Source organism: Candoia aspera, chromosome 5 (genome assembly GCF_035149785.1).
Source record: "Candoia aspera isolate rCanAsp1 chromosome 5, rCanAsp1.hap2, whole genome shotgun sequence".
Classification (NCBI taxonomy): Eukaryota; Metazoa; Chordata; class Lepidosauria; order Squamata; family Boidae; genus Candoia; species Candoia aspera.
The window spans coordinates 37,200,590-37,216,749 of NC_086157.1; the positions used below are offsets into that span (position 1 = coordinate 37,200,590).

The following is a 16,160-nucleotide window of genomic DNA, read 5'->3' on the forward strand; positions in this document are numbered from 1 at the left end:
AAGCAATATAACTGAACATTAAATGTTAAAAACAAAAGAAAGTAATAGCAGTTCATGGAATTCACAAAATATAAAAGCCACAGTTAAGTAATTTCACAATTCTGCATTACAATTTTGATTTTAAAAAGAATCATATATCATTAAAAATATATAATCAACTCTATAAATAGAGACATAGTGAGACAAAAGAGGGACAAACATAATACTGAGAAATGCATAAAACATTTTGCACGGTAATGCTATGAAATAATTCTATATATAATTAGCATATGGAAATCAGAAGACACTTGTTTAAAACTTCTACTGGGCATAAACTGAGTTAAGCTATTGCTCACACTTTTAATGAACAAAAACATTATGAGCAAAAGTCACCATTATCTGCAAATGCTTCTACATTATGGAGTCAAAGAGTTTATGAACCACAGTATGTATGACTAGAAGCATTCATAAGATGCTAAAATCATATACCTGATAAACACATACTGTGCTAATTCTTGCACATGCGCATGTCTGTGTGTCAAAAAAATCAAGATGGCAGTTGTGACAATACAATCAAAGCCCTGTTTTTTGCATTATACACACCCTTTAAAAAGGGTGAAGCATTGATTGCTCACTTATGACTGCTATCTTGACTTGCCACCTCCTCCATAGACGCTCCTAGTATAACTAAGGAAAAACACTTGTGACAGTTTAATCTATGATAATTTCTTCAGCATCTTTGTTGAATGCTTTAAATTATGTTTCTAGTTTATAAATTGATCCTTGGAATTTCATTAGAAAATAGATTTCTTTTATATTTCTTATTTGCTTGTTGACACGTATCATTTATAACATTTTAACAAGCAAGTGACATATCTTTAAATATTAGAATTAACTGAAAAGTGATTATATTTTAAAATAAACTCACTGATTGCCTGAATAATCTCTTATTCCAGTCCATTCTCTGAATAAATTATCGTGCAAGTCCCAATCTGAATCCCATGCATCTTCTTGCATTGATATACTATGCTGTACTTTTGATTCAGCTAGAAAAAAAACCAATAAATGATTTAATCCAAAATACCCTCAATAATAATAACAGTGTTTTTAATATTTAATTATAGAAATTATTACTTACATTTACTCAGAAAAGGCAAACCTACATAACAGTGGTTTCCGCACTGTAAACCAGGATCAAAATAAATATTTGCTATCTGAAAAATATAAGCAAGATGGAAACATCCTGAATAAAAATAACATATGTTGGGATAGCAAATATGAAATGTTTTTATATACATAAAAACATTTAGTTTTAGTGTACTCCTAATACTGGCAGAAAGCTGCCTGAGACTGTCAGGTGAAACTGAGAAACACTTCCCATATGTATACTCGGAATCTCAGGATCCTGTTAGCAGTGGTAGTATATATGGAAAGGGGATTTCAGAGATGTGTGAGAGGCAGTTTGTGATCTATAGAATTTTAAGCCCTCTTTCTACGTAATCGCCCAATAAATGCCCATAAAGTATGCCAGCCTTTTAACCAATGCAATAATTTCCTTCTTATGGACGGCAGTAAGATAGATAAAAGAAAAACATAAAGATAGAAAACTAAAAGAACAATAAATACCTCCCATCCCCAGACTCCCACCATGGCTGTACCAGACTTGGGAAATGACGACAGTTCCAGTACAGAATCTCTCACAAGACCACTCTGCTCATATGAATGATATTCAAATGCTCAAACCTTGGATTTTTTCCCTGGTTCTAGATCTTCCTTGTTACTTCGTATTCTCTTGTAATAAAACCGAACATCTTCTGATAATGATCGGATCTGCTGTATTTTTACCTTCTGTGAGAAAGAGTTCATAAGACTCAAACTTTGATGAACTGCCTTGCCCTAAAAGAGGAAATATAAATGGTTTTCTTTTAATGCTTTTGTGCCCATGGTGACAAAATTCTAACACATTTAGCAATGCAGACAAAACATTTAAATTGTTTGAAGTGTTCAGAGACCACTACAAAAAAATCCCCTTTAACCTTTCCATTTAGACTCTTCTAAGCCACATCTATTGAATGCTTTTTATATAGTTTAAATCAGGGTTTCTCAACCAGGGTTCCATGGAATCCTAGGGTTCCGCAGGAGATCACTAGGGGTTCCCTGGAAGATTGTGGTTTATTTAAAAAAATATTTCAAATTCGGGTCACTTCACATTAAAAAGGTAAGTTTCATTCTTTATTTTAATTTAAGAACGCTGTTAATGCATATACAGTTGTAATCGAAATTATTCAACCCCCATTGCAAATCAGGTTGATTGTCAAAAGGTATAGACTTTCAGCTGTTTGCAATGAACAAATCAAACAAAAGCATTTGAAATAGCTCAACACAACAAATGCTTCAAGTGGTGTCCCCAAAGTCATCTGAAAATGCAATTTATAACAATTTCTCCAGCCTCAAAATTATTCAACCCCTTCATGGCAAGCATCTTCAGTACTTAGAGCACCCTTTTGCTGTTATGACCTGCTGCAAACGAGATGCATAGCCAGACACCAGCTTCTGGCAGCGTTCCTGAGGAATCTTAGCCCATTCCTCATGAGCCAGTTCAGTAATATTCTTGGGTTTGCGTGCTGCAACCACCTTCTTCAAATCCCACCAGAGGTTTTCTATGGGGTTCAAGTCAGGTGACTGTGATGGCCACTGTAGAATCTTCCAGGACTTCTTCTGCATCCAAGCCTTAGTGGAATTTAAGGTATGCTTTGGATCATTGTCCTGTTGGAAGGTCCAATGACGCCCAAGCTTCAGCTTCCTTACAGATGGCATGTTTTCTCCTAGGATTTCCTGATACTTCAATGAACCCATCTTGCCGTCCACATGCTGCAGGTTTCCAGTGCCAGAGGATGCAAAGCAGCCCAGAGCATCATCGAGCCACCACCATGCTTAACTGTAGGCAGAGCGTTCTTTTCAGTGTATGCTTCATTCTTCTTCCTCCAGACATACCGCTTATCCATCGGTGGAGAAGTTCCAGTTTTGTTTATTGCTCCACAGAACAGAATCCCAAAACTTCTGTGGCTTATTGATATGATTTTGAGCATACTTGGAGCTGACTTTTCTTGTGCTTTTGGGTCAGTAGCGGTGTATGTCTTGGTGTTCTGGCATGGGAACCCTCTGTGTTTAGTACGTGCCTTACTGTGCTCACTGAAACCTCAGTGCCTGTTTGGCACCAAGTCTTGCTGCAGGTCTTTTGCAGTCACTCAAGGGTTTCTCTCCACCTGCCTTCTCAGAAATCTGGCTGCAGCCACTGACAGCTTCCTTTTTCTGCCCCGTCCCCCGTCCAGGTAGTGTAACCACTGTTCCTTCAACTTTGAACTTGTGAACTATGCTTCCAACAGTGTCCCTAGAAACATTCAGTGCCTTCACTATCTTTTTGTATCCTGTTGTTTGTGAAGGGTGATGGTCTCTTCTCTTACCTTTTTGGACCATTCTTTTGACTTAGCCATACTGTATTTCTAACATGCAGTCAAACATGACACTCAACAAACCCCTAGCCACTTCAGGTATTTCATGTGTTCCAGCTCAAGCACACCTGGTGCAACTAATGAAGCCCTTGATTAGTTGCACCAGGTGTGCTTGAGACAACACCTGTTTTGCATACTTTATGTGTGCTGTTGTGACGGATTCTATTCAGGGGGTTGAATAATTTTGAGACTGGAGAAGTCATGATAAGTTGCATTTTCAGTTAAATTTGGGGGCACCACTTGAAGCATTTGTTGTGTTGAGGTATTTCAATTGCTTTTGTTTGATTTGTTCATTGTCAAAATGTACAGACTTTCAGCTGTTTGCAATCAACCTGATTTGCAATGGAGGTTGAATAATTTTGATTACAACTGTATACAGGCCTACACATGAAACAAATATGATAATTTTGTAACTTCTGGCCTATATTTGAGCCTGAATGTGCAGGGTTCCCTGAGGCCTGAAAAATATTTCAAGGCTTCCTCCAACATCAAAAAGTTGAGAAAGACTGGTTTAAATAATCACAAGTTAACCTTAGCAGTTTGATATATTAGGTTACTCAACCTACCCATGAATGAGAAAGTTAGGAAAGCATCCCAGGTTTGCTAAAAAAATTAAGACAATCCAAGATCCAATTGCTCGCACTGTGATAGCACATAGCATTCAATGAACTCCTGCAGTATCAGCACACCATTTATTTAGCAAGTTTTTCCCCTATCACGTCATGAAGGCCAAAAAGCAAGAAGGAACTTTTGAAAATTCCAAATAAATGCTTACGGGAAAGGAAGGTGGAAGCAGAATGTGTTTTGGAGAGCAAGTCAAAGAGCCTACAGCAATGACAGCCTTCACAGGAATTGTTAAAATCTAAGGAAAAGAGGGGAAACAATGTAAATATAATTAGCTGAATCTTTAACAATTTTAGATTAACTTTTATATCAGCACATTTTGATAAATGTTTTATGCACTATGAAAATCCATTTTATAAAACATGTGTGGTTATGTTTATTTTAAAAAATGGACTAATATCCTACCATTATTCTCAAAGATCCATTATCCTAGAATTGAAAATCAGAAATAAAAGAAATTTATTATGCCTTCCTGTATCAGATTTGTGTTTAAGAAGCTAGTGCTTCTTAAAGAAATCAAACTGCCCTGTGCTTTGCCTTTTCTTAGGTAAAGGTAAAGGTTTCCCTTGACGTAAAGTCCAGTCGAATCCGACTCTAGGGGGCGGTGCTCATCTCCGTTTCTAAGCCTTGGAGCCGGCGTTGTCATAGACACTTCCGGGTCATGTGGCCAGCATGACGACTCGGAACGCCGTTACCTTCCCGCCGAAGCGGTACCTATTGATCTACTCACATTTGCATGTTTTCGAACTGCTAGGTGAGCAGGAGCTGGGACGAGCAACGGGAGCTCACCCCGCCGCGCGGTTTCGAACCGCCGACCTTCCGATCGACAGCTCAGCGGTTTAACCCGCAGCGCCACCGCGTCCCTTTTCTTAGTCTGGGTCATTTTTATGTTACAGCGATTTAGCACTTTTCCTGTCTACTTGAACAGTTACAGATATATCAAATTAATGTAACTTAATTTACAGAAAACAAACTTATAAATAAAAGGCTTCTGGTTTTCACATCCAAAATGTTGTTCATAAATGAGCACTCAAGTATTGTAACAAATAATGAATAAACTGGCAAGCAGTTAAAAAAAAAGACCAGTAATTACCAATCACAATAGCTACCTGCAGGTGCGTAGGTTTTTCCTTTTTAAATATGCTTAGTTTCTACTTCCATATACAATACTTTCAGGATCAATATAATTTAGAAGTACCTCATAATCTGTTGTGATTTGTATAGCTCCATCATGGATCCCTTCAAGTTCTTTTGGTAATAATCTTACTCTGAATACAGTGTATGAACCAGGCATCAAAGTTACCTGAAAAATAAAAGTAATTATGTACTTCAACTTAGTCTCCTAATTTTCCAAACTAAATATTAACTGTTACCTGAGTGCACTGGTTGTTGAAAAAAGAACCATGCCTTATTCATTGTTTTAAGTGTAAATTACTCATCAATGTTATTGTCCTGATTACCAGGAAATACACTGAGACAATGACTTGGTCTCTAATATTTATTAGTAGTACTTAACAAGAATCCTAACAAACTGAGGAAGCGTGGGAAAACCCCGCCATATAAACCCCAAAGGTTAAGGCGGTCCCAATCTGTGTCTCTTTGAATGGCTGAACAGTTCCTCAGTGCTACGCATGCGCTTGACAGTCTGGGTGGGAGCCCCCTGCTCTCCATCCTTACTCATGACAGTTATTTGTATCAGACAATATATCTTACCACAGGGGTGTTAAGCTCAAATTGTCTTGAAGGCTCTATGAGGACTTTTTATTATCCCAAAGGACACAGCGCTGAAATCTTGTATGAAAGTCTCTGAGTTTTGTAGCAACAAAGCATTTTTAATAGCAGCACTAATGTTAACTGAGGCCTACAGTCAGCACAATGCCAGCATAAGTTGCTTATTCTTTCCAAGGTAATGACTGAACGTGCACAGTAGTGAACATAAACGGCCTGATGGATGCACATGGATGATCAGGGGTTTCTACCAACACTGGTAACTGGGAATGTAGTGGATGACTCTTGCATGGAGAGCAGCTGGAAGCAGCAAATGCCTCCTGATGTCATAGCTCTGTGCCTATCAGAGCTGATCCCAGGCTCTTGTCCTACACTGGGTTGGCAGATCCTACTAGTGCTTCACTTATACGGAGCCTCTCCTCTACCTAAGGCACCAGGAGAAGACTTAGGCCAGTGCAGGGACTTGACCCACCTTTCATTGCCACAGTTCTCATGCTATTTCTTCAGGATGAGAAGTGTGGTTCTGTATCTGGGTGGGTCAAGCTGAGAGGTGGCTGTACTTCTAGCTCCTTATCAAGATGCTATCCCAGTCACAGCCTGCTCCCACAGCCACTGTCACATTCCTCCTTGCTTTAAGGTAAGAAGCTTGTCTCCATGCTTCAGGGGTGAACTGACAGGCCCTAGCAATGGTGTGAAGATGTTTTGATGAGGGGTTAGAAGTGCAGCTGTTCCTGGGCTTGCCCTGTCCAGGGATACAGTAGTCCTCCCTACTCTAAAGCCACAGGAGGGTGGAACTTCAGCAGTGGTGCTGGAAACCATAGCTGCCCCTTGAACTGTCCCATCTGGAGCTGCAATTTGAGACCCTTGCACAGCATATTTTCTTATCAGACTAAATAAAAATTGGAAATGTGTTGCCCTACTGCTGACCATCTCTCTCCTGCTATGAGTGAGTGAGGTAGGGGCTCACAAAATGACACTGAGGCCTGAATGCAGCATATAGTCTTAATATCTCTGTTTTAGACATATTTCTGCAGTTTTATTGGGAGCATTATGGAACTGATTTGCCATTAACTTCTTCCAGGATATTTTTTCAACTCCCCAATCTAGCCAACAGCCCTGGAATTCCCAGAAAGTCTCCCTTCCAAGCACTAGCAGACAACCCTGCTTATCTTCCAAGATTAGCCAAGGTTAGGTTGTCAAATAAGGAGGGCATCTTTATTTTTATCACTTTCAAGTAAATTTCTATTTTTTTTTTCAAAGGATGGGGAGAGCCAAGGCTACCAGCAACTGCTTCATATGTTGTGAAAAAAGCAGACAGATTAAATATACTGGGACCAATTATGTTGTTCATTAAAAATGTAAGTCATAATATTTGTATTTGTTCTCTAGATGATAAATTATTACCTCTTAATAAGGAACATCAAGAAATAAGTAACTTACTGAAGTTTGATCCAATATACTGGCCTTTTCCAAGTCTGGAAGACTAGCAATTATTGTAGTTCTGTTCCCTTTTTCAGCAGCTAGGAGTTCTATGGTCAAACCATCACCTATCACATTCCAGCTTTTTAGGAAAAGCTTAGAAAAATAGGATGGTATTAGTATAAACAGTGAAACTGATTAACATGTAAGAAAAAGAAGGAAAAATGTTTCTTACCTGAATTGGGTTACTGTTAAGCACTGCAAACATAATGGTGCTAGTTTCTGTGGCACTTAATATACCAAAGTCAATTATTTGTTCATCAGGTTTTTGGGGTAATATAAAATACTAAAAAGAAAAACAATATTAATTGCATTAAGAGGATAACTCATACATCCGTTATTATAGTGAATAACACACCTCTTCTTGCCCTTCCCAACATTATTTACCCACTAGAATATTTAGATGAGTATAAATAAGCATTGTAATAACAGTGTTTGTGTTTGCCTTTCAGCTATCTAGCCTGTAAGTCACCCAACTGCGGAAAAGACAATATCTTAATTCACTAATGTGCCAAGTCAAGATTTTTAACATTAGGAGTACAGGAAACTAAACCCTATGGACTAAACCCATTACAAATGCGGGTTCATTTCTGTCCCAGTCACTTTGAATATGCTTGTATATACAGTACATATTAGTATGAAACCTTTATGAATGCACTGTACAAATACAGTGAAAATATTAACATAGTTTTTTCAGCCTTTGTATGCACTAATAGGACGCGGTGGCGCTGCGGGTTAAACCGCTGAGCTGTCGATCGGAAGGTCGGCGGTTCGAAACCGCGTGGCGGGGTGAGCTCCCGTTGTTAATCCCAGCTCCTGCACACCAAGCAGTTCGAAAACATGCAAATGTGAGTAGATTAATTGGTACCGCTTCGGCGGGAAGGTAACGGCGTTCCGTGAGTCATGCTGGCCACATGACCCGGAAGTGTCCTATGGACAACGCCGGCTCCAAGGCTTAGAAACGGAGATGAGCACCGCCCCCTAGAGTTGGACTCGACTGGACTTTACGTCAAGGGAAACCTTTACCTTTACCCTATGCACTAATGCTGTATGTCCCAGAACTACTGATTTTTAATAAGGAGAGAATAAATTTCATTCCTATATCTAATTTACAAGGTGTTTTTTATTTACATTTTTACAGCAAATGATACTTATAAATAAAAACAATTCAGGTATAGATTAACACCTCTAGAGCAGTGTTTCTCAACCTCAGCAACTTTTAAGATATGTAGACTTCAGCTCCTGGAATTCCCCTGCCAGCATTCCTGGAGTTGAAGTCTACACATCTTAAAGCGTCTGAGGTTGAGAAACATTGTTCTGTGCAGTTAACTTCAAACAAGAGCCCAGCCAGCCAGCCGATCACCATAGGTTACTTGATCATTTATATTGAATCAGGTGAATTTTATAACACCATGGCAGGTGCATGAGAAAACAATCAGTGCATTTACAACAGCCGAATCTTGCTCTACAAAATTCTGGCAATGAAATGTAGCTCAATGTTATAATTTGAATTAGCCAGTACTTTCATTATTTTCCTCTACTCTCATCCAAGAGAAGTAGCTTGGAGTGAAAGTATAAGGCAGAAGCACTACCAGTCCAAAGATACTGCTCCTTCCCAGATAATGTTAGACTCTAATTCCCATCAGCAAAGCCAATGGAGAGAATACTGCCTCATATTCCCCCAACATTTGAACAGCCACAGATTCCTCAACTGGGTTGTAATAATTTCTTGAGAAATACAGGCTGTGTTTGTTTTAGTCTCTACAACTGAGAAAGAATAATAATTTCTTAACTCTCAAAATAAGTTTCTGATTCCAAATTTCTATTTAGTGAGCTATTTAATTTAATTTAATTCTACCACTAGTTATTGTACTAAAGAGTTCAAGTTTTGGTCTGAGTTAGGGATGGGCATCATAGTCAAAGAAACCCAGATTCTGATGTGAACTGGACATCTTTAGAATAATTCTGTCACTTCACAGGCAGCTCAATTTTCTAACCAAGCAAACTCACCCACTTTAAGATTCATGAACAATTTGGCATTTCTGAGCAGTAAATCATATTGTTTGTTTGTTTATTTATGCATGCATGCATGCATGCTTTTCCCATAGAATGGGGAGATATAGAAGGGAGAGGGATGAACTTGAAAAGACTGATAAATCTACAATAAGGCTGGTAAATCCATGATGGAAGACTTCAGTCATTATTTCCAAATCAAAGTATTTTATTACTTTAATATATTACTCATATGCTTTCTTGAATTATAGAATGATTTATCTACACAAACAGTAACACAATACCTGCAAGTATCATCTGATTTTGTCTAAAAACACCATCCTTTTAAAAAAAAGGATTTAAAAAGGAGCACAACTTGAAAAAAATGCACCTATTTCTATGAAACTACAGTTGTCTTGCAAAAAGATGCTCAGTGATGTCTGCATATTTTCCAACAAAAAATTATCCTATCCATGTGGCCAATTAATCAACATTTTTATTCCCCATCCCAAATTTGCATTTTGCATAAAAACTCTGCAAGTATTTGGGGCAAGGAATTTCTCTTTGGATTTAGATCTCTCTTGAATTAGGCAGCTTCTGATTTGGTCAGGCTATTTTCCAAAGCACCAAATTAGGGCAGAAGTGAATTCTGTAGTTAGTGCACATCCATCCATTTGGATTTAAGTAAATTGAAAGGCTCTAAATTTTACAGTTTCATTTTGGGTTTAGAATAAACACTTCACTACATATAAAATTACAGTGAAACCCTGTTCTTATATTTTTCAAAACAAGGGGAAAAATTCAAAGAGTGTAGTACTCACATCTAAAAACCCAGTGTATGCTCTCACAGGTAGATGAAATTTAGAGGCATTGGTAATGAGCAGAATATTGTTATCAATGTGGAAAGATGATAACGAAGCCACAAAATAAAGGGTGAAAATATATCTGGATTCATTTGATGGAATTAAAACTGGTTTGCTGAAGTTGTGAACCTAGTTTAATAAATAAAGTAATAGTTAACTTTAAATACAATTTATGTAATATTGAACAGTTATAAAATAATGCCATACATAATGGAGCTCACTTTAAATGTTGCTTTGATTTCTTCTGGAAGTATTATGTCATGAATGAAGACTGCAAAATTGAATGTGTTTGTTAAGTAGATTGATCTTTCCACAGAGTCTGTTGGACTGTCACGAATATGAAACAATGTTGCTGCATGATCAAATCCCAAATAGCTATTTCAAAACAAGAAAATTAAGGGGAAGATTTATGCAGTATTATATTAGTAGTTAATATACATTTCTTTCTAACAATACTGAGTCAAGACTGTTAATACTTCCACTGTATATGCCTAAAACTCAAACTCATTCTTCATTTCCAGATTAATACCCCTTCCCATCAACACATTCTGCCAAAATCAGAAATGCAAGTCATTCAAATAAACCAAAAGTGGGCAAGTTCCAATTCCAAGGCTATATAGAAACACTATCTATTTGAATTTAAATGACATCATTGCTGACAAATTATTCCATGCTACCCAGTTCAATTACATTGGACTGAATAGAACACAATAGTGAAAGATATACCACCCATTCCCCAAATTCTGGAAAACAGTGGAAAACTCCTAATATTGCTCTCTCTGATACTGCCTCATCGACTTTGCATCACTGCCAAACATACTCATATCTTAATGAATGTAAAGCACAGCCAGTTTCCCACTGTTGAAATAAACTTTTTCCTTCAATCCTGAAGGCATTTCGCATTACTACCAGGAGCTACATAATAGTTTAATTACTTGTCTATAAAATGTTGTGCAAAGTCAAAAATGGAAAGCAAATGATTTCAAACACATGCTAATGTAACCTTACCCATCCAATACTTCTGCCTGATAGGGAATTTCAAGTTTTGAATAGCTCTTCTCTTTTGCTTTCACAGTTATTTTTCCCGAAAATTGTGCAGGTCGTTTTGCTTTTGATGCTGTATGTACATTTGCATACACATACATGAATAAAAAGAATCAGCGTTACTTTATGTATATGTATAAACACACACACACATGTATCAGAATGTAGCTGCTATATTGATATTTGAGTATAATATTGTAAAACATTAGTTGCTAGCTTAAAGTACAGTACCCCTTCATTTTTCAGTCAAAAGGAGAAGATGGAGCCTTCCACAGATTCTGCACTTGGAAATGGTTTATGTACTACGCCAAATCAGGTAATACATAATAAAATTTAAAGGTTGGAAGAGACCATAGAGATCTAGTCCCAACTCCTGCCCAACGCAGGAATCCTTTATTACATCATATGGGCTCTGCTTAAACACCTCCAGAAGAGGAGAGCCCTTGCCTTCTAGAATAACTCTGAACAATTCTGTTTATCTTCCACATGATAGTCTTTCAAAAACTTGAAGGCAGCTGTCACTCAGACTTTTCTTCTCCAAGCTAAACATACTTAGTCCCTCCAAAGGTTCCTCGTATGTTTTTTCCTTCTAGGCTCCTTATCATCTTCATTGCTCTCCCAAAGACATGCTCATTTGCCAATATCCTTTCTAAAACACAGTACCCAGAACAGGATCTGGGATTCTGTTTGGTCTGACAAATTCAAAGTAGAAGAACAATGACTTCTATTGATTTTGACACTACACTTCTATTGATGCAGCCTAGAACTGAATTTATTCTGTAGCTCCATCACACTGTTGTCTCAAGTTCACTTTATGATTAAAAAACATACCTAGTTTCTTTTCACGTGTATTTCTACCCAATATGGTCTCTCCCAAACTAAACCTTTGCATTTTTTCTATTCAAATGAAGGACTTTATACCTATCTTTATTGAAAGTCATCTTGCTTATTATCGATTTTTTCAGCCTGTCAAGATATTCCTGAATCTTGATAGCATTTCTGCCACCACCCCATCTTTGTTTTGTCTGCAGTTCTGATAACATTTTAAAATTCCTCATCAAAGTAAATTAGGTATGTTGAACAGCACAGAACAAAACCCAACGTTACACCTAATGTAGAGCCACTGATGTACGCTCATTGAATACAATTCTTATCCAGCTTTTTAAGTGTTTAATGGTAGTATGGTTCACCCCACATTTTGCCATCCTCTGTATTAAATCTCATGGGACCCTCTGTCAGTGCTTTGCTGAAGTTGAGGTTCACTATGTTTGCTGCAGTCCAATGATTAACTAATCATTCTATAGGATATGCAGTCACATCCAGCTTAGCCTTGACTATGCTCACTGACTCCTCTTTTAAACTGACTACTCTTGCAGCTGATCCATACAACCTGCTGAATATCCACAAGGTATTGACTGTAATTAGTTATGTCCACTAGCATAGAGAACTGCTAAAGTACAGCATATGTTAACTTGACATACAGACTCTTTGAATATGCACTGAATGGCAAGACTGAACAACATATGGCACCAGAAATACTCTGAATGACGGAGACTATATACATTCTTGTCTGTATTATTACTTATATTAAGTAATAACAATTTTCAAAATAAAAGCAAATAGTAGTATATTTACTTAACATTCATTAAAAAATTCTCAGCCTTGAATAAAAAGCAAATGATTTAAAAAACATATTTTGTTTTGATTTCACTGAATGTTATTACCAATACTATCACGTACCATCAAAACTAATAGTTGCAACTTTGGCATATTTACTTTCAGAAGCTCGCAATGTAATTGGCTTGAAATGGATTGTAATAGCTTCATTTTGTGGTGTGGGTCTAACACTCTGAAAAACAAGAAAAATTGTTGTTTGTGTACTAATAAACAAATCAATTCATAACTTATTATTTGACTTATTTCATTGTGTCTTCTCAACTTTAATTTGTTAGAAAATATGGTAACTAGAACACCTGCTGTCAACTAAAGGGCTAACTCCAAAATATATCAGAATGTCAACAATCCTGAATGATATGGATTGCAAAGAATTCTAAAACCCTTCCATTTTAGATTTTTATAAAAGTAATACTTGGTAGCCTCCCTGAACTGTATCACGTAGAAACTCAACTTTTTTGAGATCTTGTGTATGATGAAAGAAAACATACAACTTGCATAATTTTAATTTTGTTTTAATTTCTAATATCTGTTTTTATACATGGTTGAAATTAAAAATATATTCAGTTGTAGCATGCAAAATGACAAAAAACAAAAACAAAAAACAAACCCTCCTCCTGCCTTTTAAGCATGGCTTTTGAATGTGGCTGAAGTACTTTAATAAACTTCTAAAAATAATAAAATACATTTAGTTAAAATGATAGAATCCTAGCACAGATACAGTTTTGTTTATAATTTTCTTATTTTTGGTGTTGCCATGCAACAGGAATTTAAAGTATTATTAAGTATTAAAATCCAATAAAGCTGGTCTAAAAATGCAATGAGCATTATTGGTGGAGTCGGTTGTTCCTTTCACCTATGCTTCCTCACCTCCAAATACCCTGGAATACTGGCAGATCTGAAAGGGCAGGAAGGTTCAGTGTATTCCTTATCCCTGCAAGAATGCACGTGGCAGACCAGCTCTTGATATCAGAGATGGCTGTCTACATATAAAGGAGCTAAGCCATGTTGAGCTTTAAAGATAGTAACTACCACTTTGAATTGGACTCAGAAACTGAACAGTACCCAATGTAGCGATGGTAGCATAGGCTAAAACTACTACATTCACAGTTTTAGCAAATGGGCCACTGCACTTTGGACTAATGGAAGCTTCTGGGGTATTTTAAAGGGCGGCCCATGTAGAGTGTGTTACAGTAACCTAACCAATGGCTCTGCTTTTTCCCCTCACATACCAACTGAAACCTCCTACTAAGGAACAAGTGGGAGAACTGCAGAAAAATGGTTTCAATCATCAACCCTTGCAGGCAGCAGCCCCATAAGGCCTAATAGCACTCCTATCCAGCCACCAGTGGGGCAGTGCTTCTGGTGCCACTAAGGTCCCCCAAGCAATAATCACCACCTGTCTTCCCTAGCCTTGGCAGGGGGCTACCGGAGGAACCAAATATCTAGTGGACAAGTTTCTGATTGGGCTACATAGGCATTTATGACACAGCTATATACCCAAATATAAATCAATGCCAACAATATAAATGTAAATATAAGGCAATAAAAGGCATTATAGCATCCATCAAATGTTTTGAACTTCCATCAACCTCAGCCAGCATAACCACAGGCAGAAATGATGTTAGGTTGTAGTCCAAAAATATTTGGAGAGTACTGAGTTACCTACTCCTCTGATTTATTGGTTTCTGGCATAGAAACCAAGTGGTTACAGTTTTTTGGCTACTTCAGTATTAACAATTCCTTTCTTTTGTAAGTCGTAAGCTTTGAGATAAGAGATTATAAAAGAATGAACACTTAAATGGGTACAGTAATTGGCTATAGTGTTGTTAGAAAGTACTGAAAGAATTTAAACCTAGGACTATCTAGATTAGATTTCAGCTAAATATAGTCTTGGCCTTTCTCATGACATTAGAATGAAGTTTGAAATAGACTTCTTCCTAGCTCTCAAACTGTGCTGAAACAAAGTCCAGGGTACAAAAAGTTATGCTTCCCTACTTATATTTATATGAAAATATTTTAGCCTTTAGGATGGGTTTAAAGATATAGACCACTTTTTGAGTCCATTTTGCTGTAAAGTGGCAGTGAGCAAGCCATTAGGATTCTACAGCATTGTTCTTGTTGTTGTTGTTATATTTTTATCTCACGTTACAGCCAAGAGCTTTTTAGCAAAAACAAGAGTAAAATAGCAGTGAATAAGGTTTTCAAATAACCATAACAAAGAAGATTAGTTATGTAATTTAACAAATCAACATTGGACATGGGTGTTTTATCAAGCAAGATTATCTGTATTTTTTCTACTATTATGATTAACAGTGTTTTTGTCTTCAATTACTGCAAACATATTTTCTGCTACTCAATAGTATGTTGTTTAGAAAGCATCCGTAGATAATTCCATATTTTTCTTTATACTATGTAAGCCACATAATGGGGAACAGATCAGATCCAGCAGCTCATGAAATGTTTCCTAGGCTACAACTTGCATCAGATATATTTTAATGCTCTTCTATAAACCTAATGTGATTATGTATATTTTAAATTATTTTTCAATAAATAATTGCTACAGTGCCAGATTTTAAGAAATATGCTTCTCAGCAACTACCTAGCAACTGCCTTTATACTACAGCTTTTGGTAGTGCTGTTATCAATTTAGAGAGGCAAAAAAACCAGCCAATTGCTGCCTATGTAAGCTACTAACAGTAACCATAATCATAACCCAATAACATAATTTTCTGTGTGGACGATAAGGAAAAAAGAAAGCTATGCTACATGAGATTTAAAGGGGTAATTCAAAAATATATACAAACATACTGTATGTACAAGCACAGTCATACTGCTCAACCACTGTACTGTGTTAATCAAAACAACAAATGAGAAAACTGATTAGGACAACAATGAGAACTATTGCTAGATTACAAATGCATCAACACTCAACTTTTAGCACTCTGATAACCTCAGACAGAATGCACACTAATGTCATCTCCAGGACTTTGACCTCAAAGTGAATATTTTGATTGGCTATAGTTTAAACAAAAATAGTTTGGGATATCATTCTTTAGGAGGGTCTCAAAACTACTTTATAACTGTTACGGCAACCATAATTATCTATGATATTAATAACTTCCTGGGGACAATTATATCCTATTTCTCTTATTAAATGTAATAAACCAGAGAGACAAAGAAAAGTTGTCAAACAGAGCATATTTTCAAAAGACTAAAATTTTTAAGCTTTAACGATCAGACTTCTCTGCATCCATCCCCAGGA

General features: G+C 36.9%; 1 protein-coding gene across 3 annotated transcripts in view; it reads right to left on the reverse strand.

Moving 5' to 3' along the window:
* TMEM131 (transmembrane protein 131) overlaps window positions 1–16,160 on the reverse strand; it is a 94,598-nt gene that overhangs the window by 41,886 nt on the left and 36,552 nt on the right. For all 3 annotated transcript variants that reach the window (XM_063305000.1, XM_063305001.1, XM_063305002.1), the window contains exons 12-22: window positions 12,962–13,070; window positions 11,186–11,294; window positions 10,399–10,552; window positions 10,136–10,306; window positions 7,498–7,608; window positions 7,284–7,418; window positions 5,314–5,418; window positions 4,267–4,353; window positions 1,723–1,875; window positions 1,118–1,193; window positions 908–1,025 (exon numbers count right to left, since the gene is read on the reverse strand). In XM_063305000.1, the coding sequence (XP_063161070.1) occupies window positions 908–1,025; window positions 1,118–1,193; window positions 1,723–1,875; window positions 4,267–4,353; window positions 5,314–5,418; window positions 7,284–7,418; window positions 7,498–7,608; window positions 10,136–10,306; window positions 10,399–10,552; window positions 11,186–11,294; window positions 12,962–13,070 (1,328 nt within the window). The remainder of the gene's footprint in view (window positions 1–907; window positions 1,026–1,117; window positions 1,194–1,722; window positions 1,876–4,266; window positions 4,354–5,313; window positions 5,419–7,283; window positions 7,419–7,497; window positions 7,609–10,135; window positions 10,307–10,398; window positions 10,553–11,185; window positions 11,295–12,961; window positions 13,071–16,160) is intronic.